This window comes from Ceratosolen solmsi, unplaced genomic scaffold, assembly GCF_000503995.2.
Source record: "Ceratosolen solmsi marchali unplaced genomic scaffold, CerSol_1.0 scaffold14, whole genome shotgun sequence".
NCBI lineage: Eukaryota > Metazoa > Arthropoda > Insecta > Hymenoptera > Agaonidae > Ceratosolen > Ceratosolen solmsi.
In genome coordinates, this window is record NW_011948420.1 from 3,626,314 (window position 1) to 3,647,229 (window position 20,916).

General features: G+C 39.1%; 1 protein-coding gene across 3 annotated transcripts in view; it reads right to left on the reverse strand.

Annotated features, from left to right (window-relative positions):
• Positions 1 to 20,916, reverse strand: part of hth (Meis homeobox homothorax) — a 517,031-nt gene that overhangs the window by 229,383 nt on the left and 266,732 nt on the right. For all 3 annotated transcript variants that reach the window (XM_011498002.1, XM_011498003.1, XM_011498001.1), the window contains one exon: positions 1,095 to 1,208. In XM_011498002.1, the coding sequence (XP_011496304.1) occupies positions 1,095 to 1,208 (114 nt within the window). The remainder of the gene's footprint in view (positions 1 to 1,094; positions 1,209 to 20,916) is intronic.

Consider the following 20,916-nt stretch of genomic DNA (forward strand, 5'->3'; position numbering starts at 1 on the left):
TTTTCCTCTATCCATCTATTTTGTGCACTTATCGCTCCAACTACTTTCCTTACTTTACTGGCTTTTCCTCAGCTTCTCATTTCCACTCTATCTTACCACCCCACTCTTCTTTACAAAAGTATTTTAATCGAGGACTTCGATACTTACACATTTATTTGATTATCACTTTCCTTACGAATTAATTACGCACATAGTATTCGTAAGGCAGAGAGTCTACCGAATACTTTCGTTAAATAAATTGTAGATTGCATAAAAAATTTGCGAAGATTGGGGGAAATTTACTATGCCATCGCTAAGCTAACAAATACCATTACACCTACAGGCTCTTGTTGATGAAATTATTAATTTTCTTTATTGCACGCACGAATGATCGATTGGCTGTTTCTTTGACGAATGGCACGACTTCCTTGCCCCTGATAAGAATGGTAAAAAAATTGTATACGAATCAGAACGACCGCTAAATAAATATTGACATGACAGGCGCGCATTAAGAAAAGCACGAAAAGCAAACACTCGTACAGCGCGATAAGCATTCCATAGACAAACGAAAAGTCTCTCGCCGTATTAGCTGCGCGCTTAGACTATTATAATAAGACGAATAACAATTGCGCGCTATTAGTGTGCCGCTTGTCGCACATAATCCGTCGGAGACAACGCCTCCAAGCGATAACCGCGTCACTAAAACCAAACGACGAGAAACGAAAGAAGCCGCAGCGGGGCGCCGCTCGAGATCGGAAAAGGTGCGCGACGGCATCGGCGTTCAGCCCCACGATTGGTCCACGCGGTTGCCGCGCGAGCATCAATATTTATTCGACGCGGCGAATGCTCGTCGTGGGACCGCGGGACCGCGCTCCACCCACCGGGTGCCACCGTCACGCGGCCCCCGAGTGATCCAGGCCTTATCTCGGCGCCGCTCGCGCTCGGCCCGTCGCTCATTGTGATTCGCGGCGCGCACCAAGACAATCGAGCGCGCGAGTTGGCGCTCCTGACGATATTGGGCCGAAAGCCGGCGGGCCCGACAAGAGCCAAAGTGACGTACATCACAAGGTGCATTCGAGGGATCTTGCAGTTGTAATAATTGACGCTGAACTTACCGGGACTGCCGAGGAAAACGGAAGAGTAGAGGACGCCACGACGCGCTGCGTCGCTCGCCGCTCTTTGCGCATCGGGCGGCGAACTCCAATCTCTAGGACGTTGACACCATTTACCTGCGAATTCAAGAACAAAGCATTTATTTACGAGCTGAATAAGTAGAAGGGCGCGTTTCCAACTGGCGCCGATCGTATTGGGAGAAACGCATCGTCGATCCTCTGCCGGCATATCTAGCACTCGACGCCACGAGTCCTTGATAACGCGGGTCTCGGAGGGGCTGCGTATTGCCGATCTTAAGGGCATAGAAGAGGCGCGGGTGGAAGGAGTCGCGTCTTGCGAAGCGGCAATAAGGGCAACCCATTCGCAAAAACTAATAAAAGAGATTTATCGTGGGGTTGCTCGCCTTCCTCTCTTTTTATGTGTTTAATGTAGGAATAATGTTGTATCGGAGTGTGTAACGGGAAGGTCCTTTGGTTAGGCCGGTCACGTGCACGTAGGCCGAGGCGCCGGCGAAGCACACTAACCGCGAATGTGTGGGTCGATCGTAAAGGTGCGAGCCAGTAAATCAAATTCCCATGAAGGCGCATATGCCGGGAGGGAGTGGGCGAACATGGAAACCCGCGCCACGGACCCCCGAGCACGTGCGCTTAAAAACCTATAACGGAAGTTATGACACGCATTATGGGTCCCGGTGTTTTTCCGGGCACGACGTCGCGGGAAAACTCCTCTGTCGCGGCTTATGGCTCCGTGGAGCGCGAGTCGCAGTCCCAAGCGAGTCGCCTCGAGGGTTTTATTTGTCATTACGTCGCTGAATGAGTTACGTTTATTTGCCGTAGGATTCCCCGCTTCTTCGTCCCCCTTAATTTTGTAATACGCTATTTCCATTATTGGCCTGCTTAATTTGTCCGCCGTTCCCGTTTTCGTGGTACGGTGAAGGAAGACGATTAGGTGATGTAGGAGGAGGAGGAAGGCCGAGATCGTCACTATCGGAAAAATTCGTTAAATATCGTTAAAGGATTTAAATTGTCAAGAATCATTTTCTTTGCGAATAAGAGCAGGCCGAGTGTATAAGTTGCAAAGTTGCACGAAATTAAACATTTATTCAATGTATTAAGCGACAAGGGCAATGCTCTCGCGAGACAAAAGCAGAATTGCACCCGTACATAAATAATACGTGATTACGCGTAAAAGGAGGTATCTTGTGTCAAAGCGAGGCATAAATACGATCGCCTCTCGTCATCCTCGTCGAATTATCCCTTTTCTTGAAGAAACAAGGGACCTTGGATAATTAGCCAGATAAAAAGAGCAGTGCGCGGCATGAGGGGAAAGGCGGAGGCCGAGTAGGGTGGGATGGCGCGGATTGGTATGGTCGAGGCTGGGGGGGTAGGGGATGTTGAGAGACAAGTAAAGGATGTGGCGGAGAGTGTAGAGTGGGAGAGAGCGAAAATAAGTGTGAAGCAAATAAGTTCTTAATTGTCAGCGAGTCGGGCGATTTTATCGCGTGACGCTCATATTCCCCTCCATCAGGCTATTATTGCGCTTTTTAGCGACCTTTTTTTCAGTGTAGCGCGATCTTCGGGCAGCGCGTGCGTTCTCGCGAGCTACGTGCCAGAATGTGCGCGGAATAAATAGCCCAATTACATTAATTGCATAAGTGCGCGAGGAACGCGCTATCTGCGCCGATCGTTGGCTGCGCACGCCACGGACGCGACGTCGACGCGCCGTTTCTCCGTAATGGTTCTCTGACGTCCGGCGACGAGGACGAGATGGATGATTCGGAGAAAGATGGCGTTCCCGAGGTATCCGTGCGCGTATTTCGATTTATGTAACCGAGTGCGATTTCACCGGATAATGAGAAAATGATTGTCCTTCCTCCGCTTATCATTGCGCGCTTCTATAGTGAATTCTACAATTTGGGGCGGGGGGTCGAGAATAAGGGGGAGGGGGGTCTCAACTACGCGTCGCGTGATGTAAATCGTTAATTTTGTCGCGCATCTTACGAGATAAAAAATGTTATTTCGTATTGACGCTAGCTCTTTGTTACGTCATTATCATTATCGTTCGGGCAAGTCATTCAATTGTACTCGCAAGCATACGGTAGCCATTCATATTACTTGCTACGTTCTGTCAAGCCTGTCGCTCTACTCACATTGTTTGAAAATTACATTAAATAGTTACAATTTAAGAATTAACGCAGTTAAAGTAACCAGACTCTCTTATTGTGGCAATAGGCGTTTGCAACCAGAGCCATGTAGACGTATTAAGCGGACAAGTAGTCGAGTGACATTTGGTTGACTCAACGAGAATCACGGCTCAAGAGCGTACTAATAGGTTTTTCGATATCCTAGTGCAATTCGATTGAAAAATAGTAATAATTGGTTAAATAATTTGAAATTAGCATGCTTTATGAAACATCACTGAATGCGTAGAGACTACATTACCAATGACCGATTGTTTATGCGTTTAAACGAGAGTTCCTCTTATTTAAAATTTATGATTTATCTTGAGCACTATTACATTCCTATTTACTTCAATGACTATTGTTATAGCCTTCTCTCGATAAAAAATGACGTAATTCTAGTTATTAGTTTATTTGGCTTTAAAATATCCCTTCAATTCCATGTAAATGCATTTCATTGATTAATATGTATGTTTGTAATATCATAGAATTTTTAAGAGATAAAGCAATGTAATAAATAAATATTAGTATTTGTATAATCGATGGCTTTAATGTAAATGAGTAAAAAATTAAATTGCTGGTCAACATTTATCAATCTGCATACTAAATGGCATTCAACTAGAAAATGTAAACGTAAATTTCTGACTAAAGACCGAATGCACGAATGATAAAGAAATTTTAATTGAAATTGTATGACACGTACTCGATAATAGAATTGCAAATTCAAAGGGACAAAAGCAAAAACCAATGTAAAAATAAATATTTATATTTCTTGAGAATAATGATAATGATGATTAGGAGAGACGCTTATGCTTTATAAACCAAGCATCTTCCAAAGCACTCAAGGCCTTTTTAACCCACTTGTATGTAGCTTAATAAAGATTTCCTATTCAATTGGCTAGAGCAAGTTCAAGGAATCAGGAATAATGAGATATCTCATCTACGGAGGAGCGGCATCGGGGACCCGCACATTTATACGTATATGATTTAGTCAAGCGCAAACGACAGAAGAGACAGGGCAGATTTGCAGACGGTGAACGAATTCGGGGCCGCGTACGAAGCGGCAATTTTCCAGATGCGAAAATAGAAGAGGCATATACTTTATTTCCAGGGAGATCCCATCCGAATGAGAATACACCGGGCGAGGGTAAGCCGCGGAGCAAAGTAATTTTACACGGGGAGCGGCGAGACGGAGAAGGTTTCTACGGGGGGGGGTGGGGGAGATCGCGGCCTTATCTCCGAGATGCCGTGGCGCACGATCCCCGGGTGCGAAAATTATATTCTGGAAAAGCAGAAAATTGCTTCCCGTTCGACAAATTCCGAATTTCGTGCCCTATCGACGGCCGTAAAGATCGCCCGCGAAATTACACTTCCATCAATACAACGGGCACTCGACTGCGAGTCCCCTCCTGCTCCCCAACTCGCCTTATTCCTTTTTAATTCTCTATTATTGAAAGGAGTCTTGACTATCTTCTTTACTTGTGTCGTTAAGGCGGTATTAAACGTTTTACTTTCGCAGGTATTTAAGATGGCAGTCGTTACCCCATTTCATGGAATATAAAACTGCGTACTGCCCGAGAACATATTGGAAAAGCCAGAAAATTTATTACTGTACCTGCTGATACATTCTTTTGTTATTGTGATACAATGGAGTTTAACTTACATAAAATACAGCATGGTATTAACTTTAATCGATTTTATGCTTATGAAATTTATGATTTTCAACTACAGTCAATATTTTTTTTTTTTTGTTTTTTTGTTTTTGTTAATATATATATATATATATATATATATATATATATATATATATACGTATGCATCTACGTATGGAACTAGGTACATAATACATTATCTTTTAACGTTCGAGTTAATTACTTTTATTTCTGAAAATTAATGTTATGGTGGGTAAATCGATATTTTCTAAGTCGATGAATGTTACTTAGGAGATTGCAGCGTATTTCAGAAGGAGTTTTAGCATGAAATGTACTTTTATCTTCAGACGATAAATGTCAATTACTAAGGTTTAATAGTATGTAATACATAATTACTTCACCTGCATTGTGTCACCTTTACGATTCAAACTTTTGTATGTAAATGCATGATTGCTAGATTTATATGCGCACGTTCTTATATACAATCCAATATGAAAGAGTTAGGGCAGAGGAATTTCCTACGCGTCTACACTATAGCCGTACATGTCATAATTTTCTTTTAATTTGTTATTTAAAATTTTAGCTTCTAAAACTTAATCGTTAATTTTGTACGTATCGCGTTGAAATGTTCGTTTCGATTGTGCCAATTTCAACATAAAAACAATATATATACTGTCTGAACAAAAAAATCGAATTAACACGATTTACAAGTATTTTCAAAATCTTTATATATAACACGCTTTCGAAATATCAAAGATCTTTTTGACATATATAATTTTCTATCAAATTATTAAAGAATAATGTATTAAATAACAATAATAATGATAATACTAATACTACTAATAATAATAATAATACAAAATAAATAAATAACATTGAATTTTTTATACGAAATGCATAAGAGATTGGGAATTTATACGTAAGGGGGCCAAATCATTGAATTTAAAACAAAGTTCATATTATTATAAATGCTAAATTTTCCAATTAATAAATGAAATTCTTAGAAGTTTGGAAAAAAATATCATTTTGAAATCGTCGATTCTTTAAAATAAAGTTTTAATTGCAGTCATTCTGATAATGCGTTTATTATAATTTAAAAATAAAAATGGGAATTGAAAAACATAAAGTCTGTTAAATTTACAATGATAACGTATTAAATTGAACAAAAGTCGATCGGGATATTTTTCAGGAATATATCTAGAGATAAGCATTAAGGGAAAGAATGGCAAGGTGGAGCCTAAACGCCAATACAATCAAAATTAATCAAGTAGAACCGGGATCTCTGACTCGGGCAAGAAATATCAGGAGATTGGAAGGAACGGGAGAGGAAACCTCCATCGCTTATCAAAGAGCGATTAGCGAGATATAGACTGTGGGAAGGGATGGGGTGGGTGCGAGGGCCACACCTTTGAATGGGCATGGCAATTTGGTAGCCCGGGCCAAAGCTCAAAAGGCGAACTCGGTCACGTGCTCCCCGTTACACAGCGATTCGGAAATAATGGAAGGTGCCCGCTGACCCTCTCTCCGCCCCTCCGTCCCACAACGCCGTATTACAAGCATCACCATAATTATACTAATAGCAATAGTTTGTAGCAGTCGAATAACGGCCCCGCGCCCCTTTCTCCCTCGTTGCGCAGTGACGAGCGCTTTAATGCCGGGGTATCGACCGAAATCGCCGAGGAATGACTGGTCAATTTCGACGGACCTCCGACTTATCGCCTTCGCCTTTTATTAAATGATTACTGTGATTCTCGCGTAATGGCCGGACCAGGAGGGAGGTAACGCCGAACACCAGGTAAACGCCCGCCACGGCCTCCGGTGTTATTAAGGTATGCCTAGCCTCTCCTTCGATCATTATGACGTCTATAATGTTTGAAGTGCTCGGTATCAGATCGAGGCTCGATGAACAAGGAAGTCGCTCGCGCGTGCTGAGCATTAATCGCTTGAAATACTTTTAATCCTCGTAGTTTGGTTACAATTAAACACGGGCATGACGATCGTCCGTCTTGCCTCTTTGAGCTTACGTACGTACATTGCGTGTACCAATGCCATTCGTTCGTATTTTTATCTACATGCACGAAAGACAAATATAAATTGAAATATACGAAGGCGCGATGTAAATTATTGATAAAAATGCTTCTTGACTCGATTTATAAATTGACCATATAGGCGGTAATCACTGGCTGTTTCTAGCGAGCCAAAACAAAAATCGAGCGCTCAAATACGTAAAAAAGAAGAAAACAGAATGGCAAAATAGCATTAAATAAATAACGAGTCTGCTCAACATTGGCGCACGCGTATTAAAAAATTCTTTTGTTTTCGACACAATAACATTTTTTTATGCTCGCACAATGCACGACCGCCTGTAGATTCAATCACTAACTGCCTCGAAGTGCACCTGCATAAAAAGAATCGGGCCTTTATCAATACCATTATCATTGCGATACCGCGATAAATTTTTAATAGCGTCCGAATAATTAAAGATTTTCCATCGGGACCGTAGCGATCCCCATTCGTATCGCGATCGCAATACCAAAGTGACTGTCATATGCCTCATTGGGCAGCAGCCGGATGAGTTTTCCGATTTGCACGGTAACATAGCTCGTATCCGTCTACGAAAAATTCACAAAAAAAAAGAATCGATACACCGCGACTGAAGCGAACGTTTCAATCATCGAGCAAACGATTCGCTCCTGATTCGCGTCAAACAATACGTCATTCGTTCATTATCGCTCGGCGCCCGATTTCCCTCTCAACGCCATTTTACGCGAGCATTCCACATCGCTCGGAGACACCGAGATCTTCCAATTCCAAGAGGAAGAAGCCGACAGGCACGCAGAAACATAGCGTAGACCGACTTAGCGGCACACACGAAACATACCTGGCGTGGAACACGTCGTTCTCGCGGCAGAAGGAGGAGCGAGGACTGGAGAAAGATTTATGGCCGCTCGGAGACAGGGTGTAATCATACGCATCACCCCATCAACCCTGTAACTCTGATTTACCGTGGGAATTTTAAAAGTCGTTTCGATTTCCTCGCTCAGTTTCGGCGTTGTCGAGAGGATTCCTGACGTGCCACGCGCTCACATACCGCCCCCACCCTCATACCCACGCCGTCACGATTATCCAGGCTATATCGATTCCTCGGCAAAGGCGAATCCGCCAAAGCGATCTCTACATTCGCGCTTTCCTACATTCCCGTGCTTTTCACTTATTAATCATGGCGCTTTTTCGCAGACCTGCCCACCCGGCCTCGCCTTTTCTTTATATCTCATACGGCCACAAAGCGATTGCACTTTATGCCTGAAATTTGCCGTTTTCAATTAGGAAGAGGGCATCTACAACATTTCGAACATTTCGAATTGTAAACAATAATAACGGATATTCTAGTCGGATGACGAGTGGAGAATTCTGCTGTATAAATAGGCCAGTAACACTCCTAGTACGGCTTATGCAAATACACGATAAGCATGTAAAATACCAAATGTATTGAGTTTTTATATACAATTGTTCTGCAGAATGGAAATTGCAAACACGGTATGAAAAGTATGATATACTCACGATTAGGATCATAAAATAAAAAGAAAAAGAAAAAGAGAGACAAATTATCGCACGCTTTGAAATGCCAATAATATAGTATAACTAACCAGATATAGTCATGTTGAGATATTTAACGAGACTTAAAAATAAAAGCAAAAGATGAAAAAACGAAAAGAAACAGTTGATCCGTGGTAAAAAATAATTGCTGGAGCAACAACCAGGTTCCTTGAGAAATAAGTGCTCTACCTAGTCCCTACGTGACGTAATCGGCGCGAACAGTAGAAGGTCCAGGTAGGCAAGCTCTCGGTTCTTGGAGTCGAGCATGGCAACATATGATCCATGACGTCGCTGAATTGTCCACGAAGCGAGTCCAAGTCATGCTGAATGACGGCGAGCATGCTCGAATGATACGATGTCTCGATCGCCTCCAGGACTTGAGCCTCATTTACTTTCACGACGATGCCTGCGCGACAGTTATAAATTCAAACGTGATTCGTCGGAGGCCCGGCTATACACCACCCCCACTCGCTATATAGCCCCGCCCGATCTTTCTCTTCTCGAGGAAGCGCGAATGCACCACTTCTCGCTCGTGGTTAATGAGGCCCGAGCAGCCCCGAGATGGATTTGAAAGTGAGACGGTAGTACGCAAGGCCACATACGTTAAACTACCCACCCATACAACGATCCTCGCAATAAAATGAAGATAAAGCCAACACGAAGGAGAGTGAGAAAATTTAAAGTCGAGAGGTTCTAAGTTATTATATACCAATCTATCATCATAGACCGGCTGAAGTCGCCGCAAGAGCGTATTCTAATGGAATTGCTAGTGGCGGTACGAATCACAAGGACGATTAATTATGCCGAAGGGACATAAGGAAGTAAACCTTGAGCTTTGCCACGTATGACTATCGGCGCTACGATTGCGAGAGCAGTGGTAGTTGCTTGTAAAGGGCACGCATGCCAATGTCCACTTGCCATAACAAACGAGTCCTCGGCACGTACAAAGCGTCGGATCTCTCGAGTGTAAGTTGTCCCACAGTAATCCACTAGGACTACTAGCAGCGGGCAACTCGGCTGCTTCCATTGCCCGGCCGACTGCGCGAAAGATGCCACTCTCCCCGCAAAAATGCGCGTCGGAGAAAATTTTTCAAACACTCAGCACTTTGGTATCGTAGAGCTGAGATGTCGGCGACGGTTGGGGAAAAGGAGGAGGAGCCCGCGCATAGACACAAAGTGGGCGACGCTGAAGAACGCTTATTTTCCCAATAACCCCATCGTAGAGTGGCTCGGTTCCTTCGGCAACTTGGCTCGCTCGGTATAAATAAATCAATATAGTCCACCCACCCTCCGGCGGGAGTCCCTCTTTCTTCTCGCGAAAGCCTTGTGACGTATGAGAGCGAGCGAACGAGTAAGAGAGGCAATATATATATATATATATATATATATACTGGCAACCAGCTACCCAGCCAGCAAACCAGCCAGCCAGGCAGCCAGCCACCCTGTTATTTTACAGTTAGGCTCGTTCCACCCTCGTCCTCCCCCTCGCACTCATCTCCCGGCGCCCATCTCCCTCGTCGCCGCCATCTCTTAGCGCACATACACGATTCCCGGGGGGAGCTTTTGTCCTCGAGCTGTAAGCGACTTCCTGACAGGCCAAGTTTGCACCTGCTCTCTTTATCTCCCTCCCCCTTCTAACTCGCAATCTCTCTTTCGCTCTCTCTCGCTCTCTCTCTCTCTCCTTCTAGCTCTTCCACCTTCAGGTGCCTCCGACACCCGCCCGCCGCTCTCTTTATATTCACCAGACAGACTTTGTCTCGTTCGCCCGCTCACTCCCTGGCGATACCCACCCCCGCGAACATAATTTATTCCGGGTGTACTGAGTCTTCGACGAAGATAATCCCTAGATGAGCCGTCCTCGTTTTTCTCGCGGGGCTGGAAGCCATGGAGGATATTATTTTCTCTTCAGCTTAGTTGCGCTCGGCGGCTGCTGCTGCTCCACAAGACCTGTCGCCTGCCTATCTGGACCGGAAGGGTGCCGGAAAAATGAGCCTGATTTACGACGTGTCCTCAAGCATGATGTACAACTGTAAACAATCTGACTCTTGACGAACGCCACTCCTTACAAGCGAATTCGTCCCGGGCGACTCTCTTGATTGTCCAATTCACGTGCGTTCGAGAGCAAAGTTGGAAAATTGTACGGAGTTGCATGGCGCCCGCTTCGAAATGTTTACGTTCCTAATAGAGACATATATCAAAGACTTTCACTAAATAAAAGCGTGCACCAGCTCACGGGATTTATAATTTATATGCTCGATGAGAGTTCGGAGCGTTTTTATGTGCGTTGATACATTTAACTTCGAATCAATCTTCCACGAGTGCGCATGATTTAATGAGTATTGTTGGATTTTCGACTTCGTTTGTAAAGCACTACACGTTTTCCCTTGATTTTTCATCGTAACTTTCAAATATTTCCCTCCCATCCACTCCCTCCATCCCTCTATCACCTCCCCCTATTCCGTCCCTCCAGCGCCACTAAAGATTTATTGTACCATATAAAGTATTCTTATCAATACTTATTCCACTCGACTCGAATACGCTGCCGCGCTTTAATCAAGCCAATCTTATTATTTATTTTTATTGGATATAAATAAGAAAAAAACTTGACAACAATAGCAATTAAAATCCATACAATAAACGATTAGGAGACCGTATAGTGAATTACAAGGTGAAAAAATACATAAAAACTACCGCAAAAGAAACTTACTTTGACAAATCTCATAAATTCAGTTCGCGCGTTTAATCACTGAGAATAATGAAAGGGGGGGCGTTTACGAGCGAATTCAGCTTCATATAAATTGACATCAATAATTACAAGTTTTTTTTTTAATTCAACGGAGATTCTCACGGGCGTAGAGTCGTGAACGCGTCGTCAGTAAGCGAGTTACAGCCGGTACCGAGGGTGGTATCGACAAGTGATGTACGTGACGATGCGTCCATTGCCCATGACCCATGGCTGTTTAATTCTATCGATCTCGGCGATAAATGACACATAGCGGATACCGCTACCGATGATCTTTGACTAAAAGGCGAATGAAGGGGGTTGGTTTATTTGGTTAGTAGGGTTGGTGGGAAGGGTGGCGGGGAGGGAGGGAGGATTACACGCCGATCGTAATCTGTAATACGGGACGTATAGATTATGCTTGAGATTTTGACGCGAACACGTGATGTAATTTCAGCCAGTACAGGCGGCGACATGGAACTGCCTACCTGTCGGCCAGACGGACGACTCACTGAGCGTGGCATAATAATTAATTATAAGCCACGGGGATGCGATATTCTTGTCTTACACGGTCGTGCACCATCGTGTCGCCGAAAATGGCGCACATGCCCGTCCAAGATATTAAAAGCCAAGTGAAAATCCATGGCCCCGCAATTGGTCCCAGACGAGCGAACATCTCTCCTCCTATCCACGATATTCTTCACGTGCCAATCCATTGTGAACCGTGATATCGCTAATTTATGGTGTAAATTTGTCAGGAAAATGACAAATTTTCAAAGAGCTGAGCGAAAGTTGGTCGACGGGAATGCGAGTTACTATAATTCTCTCGCCGTGTCTCGCTGCGTAAAGCTCACGTTTTTTGTACAATCATTCTTCCGATACAGAGAAATGATCGAGCATTTTGCGATTCCATTTATTAGCCATATTTCACAGCTATTTTTCCTTCATTATGCGCTACTCATGACAAAATAGAAAATAAAAAAAGAAAAAAGAAGAAGAAAAAACATGTAAAATGAAGGAACACCGAGTACTTAAAGCATGCCTTATCCATCATTCTTGATCGTAAAAAATCGTCGTTCGTTTTCTACGACTTTGCTTACACTTTTATCAATCATATGTAAAAAGCTCGCGCGCCTATTTTAACATAAAGTAATAATTCTTAGATTAGAAATAAATACAAGCACTGTCCTATCTAACGTATTCAAACAAGCGTTAATCATTTATGCGTAAAGCAAACCAAAAGCCCTCCCGTGCCAACTCAGAAGAACAAAGTACGACTACACGCACATGAGAAATACCTTTTGTATTCGTTGAAGCGCTAAAAGCCACGGCATAAATTACGAGCACTGCTTAGATTAGATTAGGATGGTTCTCTTTGCATATTTGTGCGACTTGCGTTAAATGCAAAAGCGGAAACTATGAAGCCACTGCAGCGTTATGCTGCCCAATGATAAGGATCGGAGAATATCGTGCACAAGCGATTTTACACGAATCGTCGTTCTACGACAGCTGAGAGCAAGAGAGTAAGAGTGCGAGAGGGGAAGGGAGGACGGAAGAGTACGAACTTCCGGCATAAAAGGCAAATTCAACAATCAACACGTCTTTGAGCGATGCAGCCGACCAAACACCTCATAGAATTACAAATTTCAACGGTCGCGTGCTCAATACGAATTCTACGGCTGTTCATAGGTAGCGTTAATTTCTATAATACCCGATAAATTATCGTACACAATTAACGAATATCCACGGTAGTGATCTTTATCACAAAGTAACGCAGACTATTTTAATCGCCATTATAGTAAATGGAGGCGTTGACGCATCGTCAATTCGTCCGGTGCGTAAATTTTACTATCTATGCATGAACTAATGTGCCGGCAAACATCTCCATAGATACAAACAAAAGTGTAATCATGCTATTACAAGGTGAATTACATGCTGTAAGGATACATAAATACATTATTAATGTAATTAAAAAGTAATCTAATACATAAGTTACTAAACTACTGAAGTTACAATCGGTTTTCAATTAATATAACGATTAAGAAACTATGTGCTGAGAAAATCTCTTTTTATTTCATTCTCCGAATTGAGTGCCAACTTCAGCACTTCGTTTAGGTGCGAATTATTTTGCTTTTCCATTAAAATGGAATTAATTTCCGATAATCTATCAATTTATACAAAATTCGTTTGAAAAAATTGACTTGCCCATTTAGAGGACAAAATTAAAAAAAAAAAACAAAAGAAAAACACTTCGAGTTTTAATCCATATATGCGCGAAAATATTACAAAGCAACGAAACTCAATTTAACTTCATCGATACAAAAAGCGTATCAATGAATTTCAATATCAAGTGAATTATACAACATTCGTACAAATAGAAACTATAAAAGTGACATCAATACATCTCGTTCTCGTAATCAGTGCTCAGGATTTAATTAGTAATACAATGCTGAGACGAAGAAATTTCACGAACATGTTTATGTGTATGCAAGGGCGCGCATTTATTCTTTCTTCAGCGATACTTTCGCGATTCCCTGGCACTCTGCCCGTGACCTTTGACCTCGCGCGATCAACCACGGACGACGACACGGTCGATTCACCCTTCTTCCCTTTCGTTATCTACTTTGCGACTGGCCACAATTGATTGTTCGTTTTCTAGGTTACGATATTCCGCTCCATATACATACATATATATATATATATATATATATATATATATATATATATATATATATATGCGTGTGTGTATAACTATACATTCCCGAAGATTATATAGCAAATGTAGTTGCATAATCTTATTACGCATCACCAGTTTATCTTCTGCGTAAATATTGTTAAATGGAATTTTCCTTAATTTGCCCGAGCTTACAACGACGAATTATTATGAGCAACGTCTTGATATATTTCATAAATAATTCATTTTAATTTTAATTAAAAACTCAGAATTTCTAATTCCGTTCTAAATAAAATAAGTTAATTTATTTACTATATTATTATTTTAATAAAATCTAATTATATGTTAGGATTAATAAACTATTTCTCACTTTAGCCAGACGGCTGCGCAATATATGTTGAATAAATATTAGAAAAAATTATTAAATAGATTTGCTTCTAGTTCTTATATACAGAATAACATAAAAATATTAAATAGTTGTAAGCAAAGTAATATAATGTTAGAGGGCAGCTAATCGCGTCGCGCAATTTGTCATTCCGCTACAGCTAAAATAATCAATATAAATCTTGACGGAAGAAATTGGTTAATTGTCGAATGAGCGAAAGCCTTCATGTTATTAAGTTCTTCTTATGATATTAGAGGGTAAAAATTTCTTTCGACGAACTACCGAGTCTATCAGATTAGGAATGATTGGCTAAGCACCATTTCATTTTTATTTTCTTCCCATACAATCATCATCTCAAATATTGTAAAGTAATAACTGTAATACTCGTTCTTTTCTTATGAATACTGTCTGTGTACAATGATTGGATATTCCAAAGAGCCGAAGGTGAGAGAAGTAGAATCAGGTAGACGTTGTCTGGGTGCAGGAACGCGTAAAGATATTTGGTCGTATTGCTTTAAAAAAAAAAAGAAAAAAAAGAAATAAAAAGGATGAAAGATGGCCTCAATCACAAACCAAGCAAATACGAGTGATACATACTTCAGCAACGTCGCCATTTTCTCTTACGTTCTTTTTCATCTCACTGAACATGTATTTGCATTTATTTTCGTTTTTTAATTATTCATTTACACTTTTATAAAAAGCAAATTATGCAACCAAGCAAAATATAATATTTACATTTGGCCTATATACAACTGAATTAAAAATACAACGACCTTAAGAAATAATAAAAAAAAAAAAAAAGAAGTATTGCATATTGGCTGTCTTCAAGTGGTAATTGAAATATAAAGCGTATTTTTATTTGTTACCAATACATTCATTGCAGCCCTTGATAAAAATTTTTTCAAATATTCTTTTAAAGTCTCTTAATAAATGTATTTTCAGATATTTACAATTATAACTAGTTTTGCGCTGTTTGGAATTAAGATTGAAACTTTTTTCCCCAATTTAGCAAATAGTCGTGAGTAGACTTTCCTACTATTGATTTTAAAATCACTTATTCAGTTATCAAAAATAAAAAAGAATATTCTATAATTATATTCAGATTTTATTCAGATATTGCATAATTGTAAGATAAATGTTGGAGTAGACATTTCAAAAGTTATAATTTTCAGAGAAAATATTGTACAAAACGTTTAATGAAAAATATGCTATGCAATATTTAATTTATATTTTATAACATATCATTAATATAATGTTTCTGTGCCGCAGTAAGGTACAATTAATAGAAACATAAACAAATATTAAGTAGAATAGATTGAAACTGTTCTTATGAATATTTAACATCGACGTATAATGAAATGAGACAAAATTTATGATTACGTTATAACCATGTGCTCAATAAACTTAATAACATATACTTAATAAAATATTAAAACAGCTCTAATAAGCATCAAAAATCGGTCTGTTATTTTTATTTTCTTTTCCCGTGATACAGACTCACACGTTGTTACTGTCACGAATGTTAAGTTAACCATGTGTTGAGCATGAAGAACTGGCTAGAGAGATTTAAATGATTGCGGCAGGTCGGGAACAACTGGCGGGGGAGGGAGGTAGCTAAATGATGATAAACTATTTTGACGGCCCCACGTGCAGTAGACTGACCCACGAGCGGTTTAAATTATATTCTTCCAAACGCTGAAAAAAGGGTAGAGGAGCTTGCGGGCGAAAAAAAGATAATGAAACAACCAACGCATTCCAAGCGTTCCGAGCTTAGCACAATTATACCATTTTTTAGGTTTTTGTGAGTTGAATAATGCCAGGTATACTAAATATCAAATAGAAATGTTTTACTAAAAGATGCTTGTCTTTCAGCAAACGTGTATGATCGAGGAATTCTTGGAACAATAACCAACGTTCGTTAAAAATCTACGATTGAGTATTAATTCGCAGAATTTGCTTTTATCGTTCGTAATAAGACAATCGAGCGACTCCATTAGCTTCATTAGCTTCCATACATTTGGTTTGAAAATTAAGGTTGATTTTTTTTATTTAGAAATCTTTTATAATCGATTTAAGAAATGAGTGAAAATATAGAAGTGAGAAATTTAATCTCGATTAATCTCATCCATGTGTCATCAAATTGGATCTCAGCAGAAATATAATTACAGATAAATGAAAATATAATTAAAATAAGATTATCAAAAAAAAAAAATAAATAAATAAAAAAACAAGAAAAAAAACAAAAAAAAACAATAAAAATGTAACGTATAAAAGAAAAATATATTTATTTAAGTGTAGTTTATCTCTCTAATGACTTATGCATAATGAAAACGAACAATTGAAATATACATTCAAATACATGTGTTGACAAAAATTTTTTTTACATAATAATCAGTTTGTTATTATTGTCATGTAATAAATATTTTTTAGCTATCGTATAAACTATAAAATTGAAATTCAAAGAAAATGTTGGAAAAACTAGCATTGAATTTGAATCTGAAATAAACGTTACAGTCTCTCGCATATATTTCAAATTCAACTTTTTGCCGATTATTACTCGCCTTTTCCAGCCAGCAAAGCCCTGTTATTCTCTAATTATTCTCATGGTAACTCTACGTAGGCGCACGCACACACGCCCATAAAATACCCATCGAACAATGTAGTAGCTTTGAAAATTCCCTCAATTAACACAATCCCATAAACAAATTGAATGAATACGTATGTAGGTATTAAACCTCTCTAAAATTCATCGAGGGCAATAAATATCTCGTTCCTCTCTTTTTCTTCTCGTTTTTTAAAACAGCATCTTTATTTGTTGAGTACGCGACTCTCGCAACCAATTAATAATCGCATCGAAACTAATTAAATTGGGAAAACATGCAAATGCCCGGTGTTTATATTCCCTGTGGGCGACACGAGCAGCAGCCAATCGCTACTCGACTGCGGCAGATAAAACACGCCCGAAAGCTCGGGAGTCCCTCAAAAAGAGAGGGACGAGTGGAGGGCGAAATTCGAAATCCGTGCGTCGTTTCGAGATATTCGATTACAAATTGGTCATAAAAATGTATAAACCGAGCTCGCGCTTCGTTAATTAGATTTTTGCATGATTGCTAACGCGCGCCCAGGCTTCAAGAGCAGCAAAATCAATCCTATATCGCAGTCGTCGATATTAAATTCGATTTGAGTGCGGTGCGCTCTGTTCCTTTCTCCTTTCCTTCTCTCGAGCACTTTTTTTTATTCGATTACGGGCTTTCAAATTGGACTCTTTAGAGCCACGGCAAAATCTGTGAATTCTATAGGTAATAATATAAAAATACGTTTCAAATTATTTGCATTTTATACAGTTCCCTGGCTCGTTAATAATGAGCAAATTAAATGAAATAAAAATAGAAATACACTATTCGTGAAAATTGAATTTTTGTTAATATAGGGAACGTATTATTGGCTTTTGAATTTTTTAAATTTATAAGTTTATTGTTCTGTTACTGAGCGTATATAAATATTTTTTATGATTCTTAATGTCACAAATATTTTGTTATCTAGCAGATCGAATTAAATTCGATTCTATATGAGCAAAATTTTCAATTCAATTACTTTGTCTTTACATCGTTAAACTATAAATTTTATATAAGTAATATATTAATGTGATACATAACCAAAAAAAGGAAACATCGATTTCAATAGCAAAGAAAGCAGTTTGTAGTTAAATTGCAATATTTATACAAAATTAGAGAATATTACAATATTTGATGGCCAGTGCAAAAGTGCTTAACGACGTCGCAATAACAAGTTATTTAATTATTACTCGGTAAATTGCCTATGCATTTTTTAAGGCAATATTTAATGCTCTATAGAATATTAGATTATAAAATGTGCTAATTATTCTTTAATTTTTTTTTTTTAATTTTTAATACAATATATACGTTCTAATGTGTATTTCATTTTTTATAAATGAATTTGAATTTTTGCTTTTAACGCGTACTTATTATGAAATCTATCGTTCGAATCGCAATTCTCTCAATAATAAAAATTTAAAACCAAAATTATTTTATCCTTACTTTTTTGTCACTGAGTGTTTTATAGATAATAAAGTATTGCTTTTTTTCGCGCAATTAAAAAGTCATCTTACTTCTTTACTGCTCGTTTAGTTACTAGACTTACTTATCACAAGATAGAGTTTAATGATGCATAGAAGTACTGACATTTTACAAAATAACAGTTTCAAAGATATTATCTCGCACATTAAATTATAAACCGCACTATTGCAGAAATTGCACTTCATGTAATACCTTCCATTCAATTATTTTTCTTTAATAAATTATGAGAATTAAGTCATTTTCTAGTATTCTCATTTATAATAGGCGAACGAACAGTTTCTTTTACAATGTTACGTATAAAATTAAGCGTGTGTCTGAAACATTAATTTTATATCAAGATATATTGCTATAGTGAACTAAGAATTTACTAATGATATTAATAAAATAAAATTAATATAATATAATGTAATTGTTAATAGCTGTTTAAAATCATGATATCTATACGATTTTGAAAATGATAATAAAAAATTTTAACAATGTCAAAAAAAGGGGAAGCAAATTTAACAAAATTTCTTCTAATCCACTAAATACTTGCTAGATATAAAAGAGCACAAGCAATCAAATAAAATTATTAATTTTAACCGGATGAATATGGTTTTGTATTGTGTAGCAGAAGGTAGCGTTAATGATTCATTCCAAGTTCAGAGAGTTAAATATAGTTATTCACTTGAATATTTAGAAATAATGCAATCTTCTGCAAATACAACATAAGTAACATTATGCAGATTGGTACATGGAACCGATATAAATAGAATAAAACTCTACTGCTTATATTATACGAGTTCGGAAGAACATCTTGTTTCTAAATTTTTCCTCTTAAAACCGTTTAATAAATGGAAAAAGTCTAAAGAAACAAAAGAGTCGTAATCCAAAAAAATTTAAACGGCTTCTTAAAATATCTCTCGTAAGACAACTTGACATAATGTAAAGCACCATTTCTCCCTGCCAGTGCTGCCAACTGTTGGCAAAAACGGGAATCTCGGGGCCGCAATTCTCGTTCTAGCGACGCGCTACGAGTTCCGCTTGAACTACGTCGGCAATTCTCTCTCGCTCTCTTGCGTTTCTATAGAGTACATCAAAACCGGCCCTTCCCAACGCATACACAAACACACAAGCACAGCCACATAGGCGCCCGAACATGTATACACGTCTGCCCGCGAGTGTTCACTTGGCCTCTCCCCTTTCAATCCTCTGGCGCGCAACACGCGATTGCCTTTCTCCCTCCCTCCCTTCGCGTCGCTCTCTCATTCCCTCTCTCTCTCTCTCTCTCTCCCTCTGTAGCTCGCACGCACGCCCGCACGCACACACACACTCGTTCAATCTCACTCTCACTCTCAATCTCATTCTCGGCTCTCTTTCGATCAGCGTGCACACATAAAAAGTGCATACGTCGCATGCGTGCTTATATACAATCAAAGGATTCACGTCATGGCAAAGGAGTAAAGAAAGAAAGTAGCGTAGAACTGTGAGATGCAAAGAATGGAAAGGAGAAGAAAGAGAAAAGGAAAGTGGTAGCACGGCGCCGGTTTTTATTCGGTAATTACGTCGTTAAGCGTCGCAAGGGCAATTAAGACGTACGAAATCGAACAACAATCACATTTACAGGTTGTTGTTAGGTTGTGGTGCGGGCACCGGTGCTAGTGCCGGTGCTTGTAAGCAACGCGTATTGATCCGCGATACGATGGGATAGGAAATAGGGACCGAAGCTGTACTCGCATCGAGGAAGACAGGAAAAAGAAGAAAAGAAGAATGGTTATATGAGAGGCACGAGCGAGAAAAGACGTAACTCGCCGGATATATGTTACTACGGGGAAGAGGAGTAAGATAGTTGCAAAGGAAAAGCAGTGAAGAAAAACGAGAATGGATGAGGTAAAAATACAGCGGCAATATTAAAAGATTTTCTCCATTTCGGAAAATCTTTGGGCATAGAGAAGACTAAGCGAGGTTTATTTTAATAGCCTCGACGTTGACTCGCTGTTTTTTTTTTTATTTCATAAAATTCGTCTAAGACGTATATTATTGAGATTAAATAATTGTCTGTATTAAGGAAAATTGCTGTGTTTCATTTATTTTATCAAAATTATTTTCCAGAAACTTTTCACTACTTTACAGATCGACGAATTTCACGAAGACAATTTTGTCATACAGCGAGTAATATTTTACTTTATCTTAAAACATAAGCATACGTATTTGCTATTTTAAATGTAAACATACATTTGTTAGCATAAAAATTAACCATGACGTACGCATGTACAGGGCGGCAATAAATATAATTAAATTTTATAGCTGCGAAATTCTCTTTATTTAACGCAATAATTTTTAGTTGCTATCGCTACTAATAGACTAAGTAAATAAAATAATTTTATCATGTACTAAGTTTTATGTAGCGTTAGTTGAGCAAAATTTATTGTGAGTATAAAAATGATCGTAATAAAATCAGATTCAAATTTTTTTCATAAAATAACGATGCACCAAGCAGGACGAATTTGGATTTTGCCAATGAAAGGGAAATTTTTTC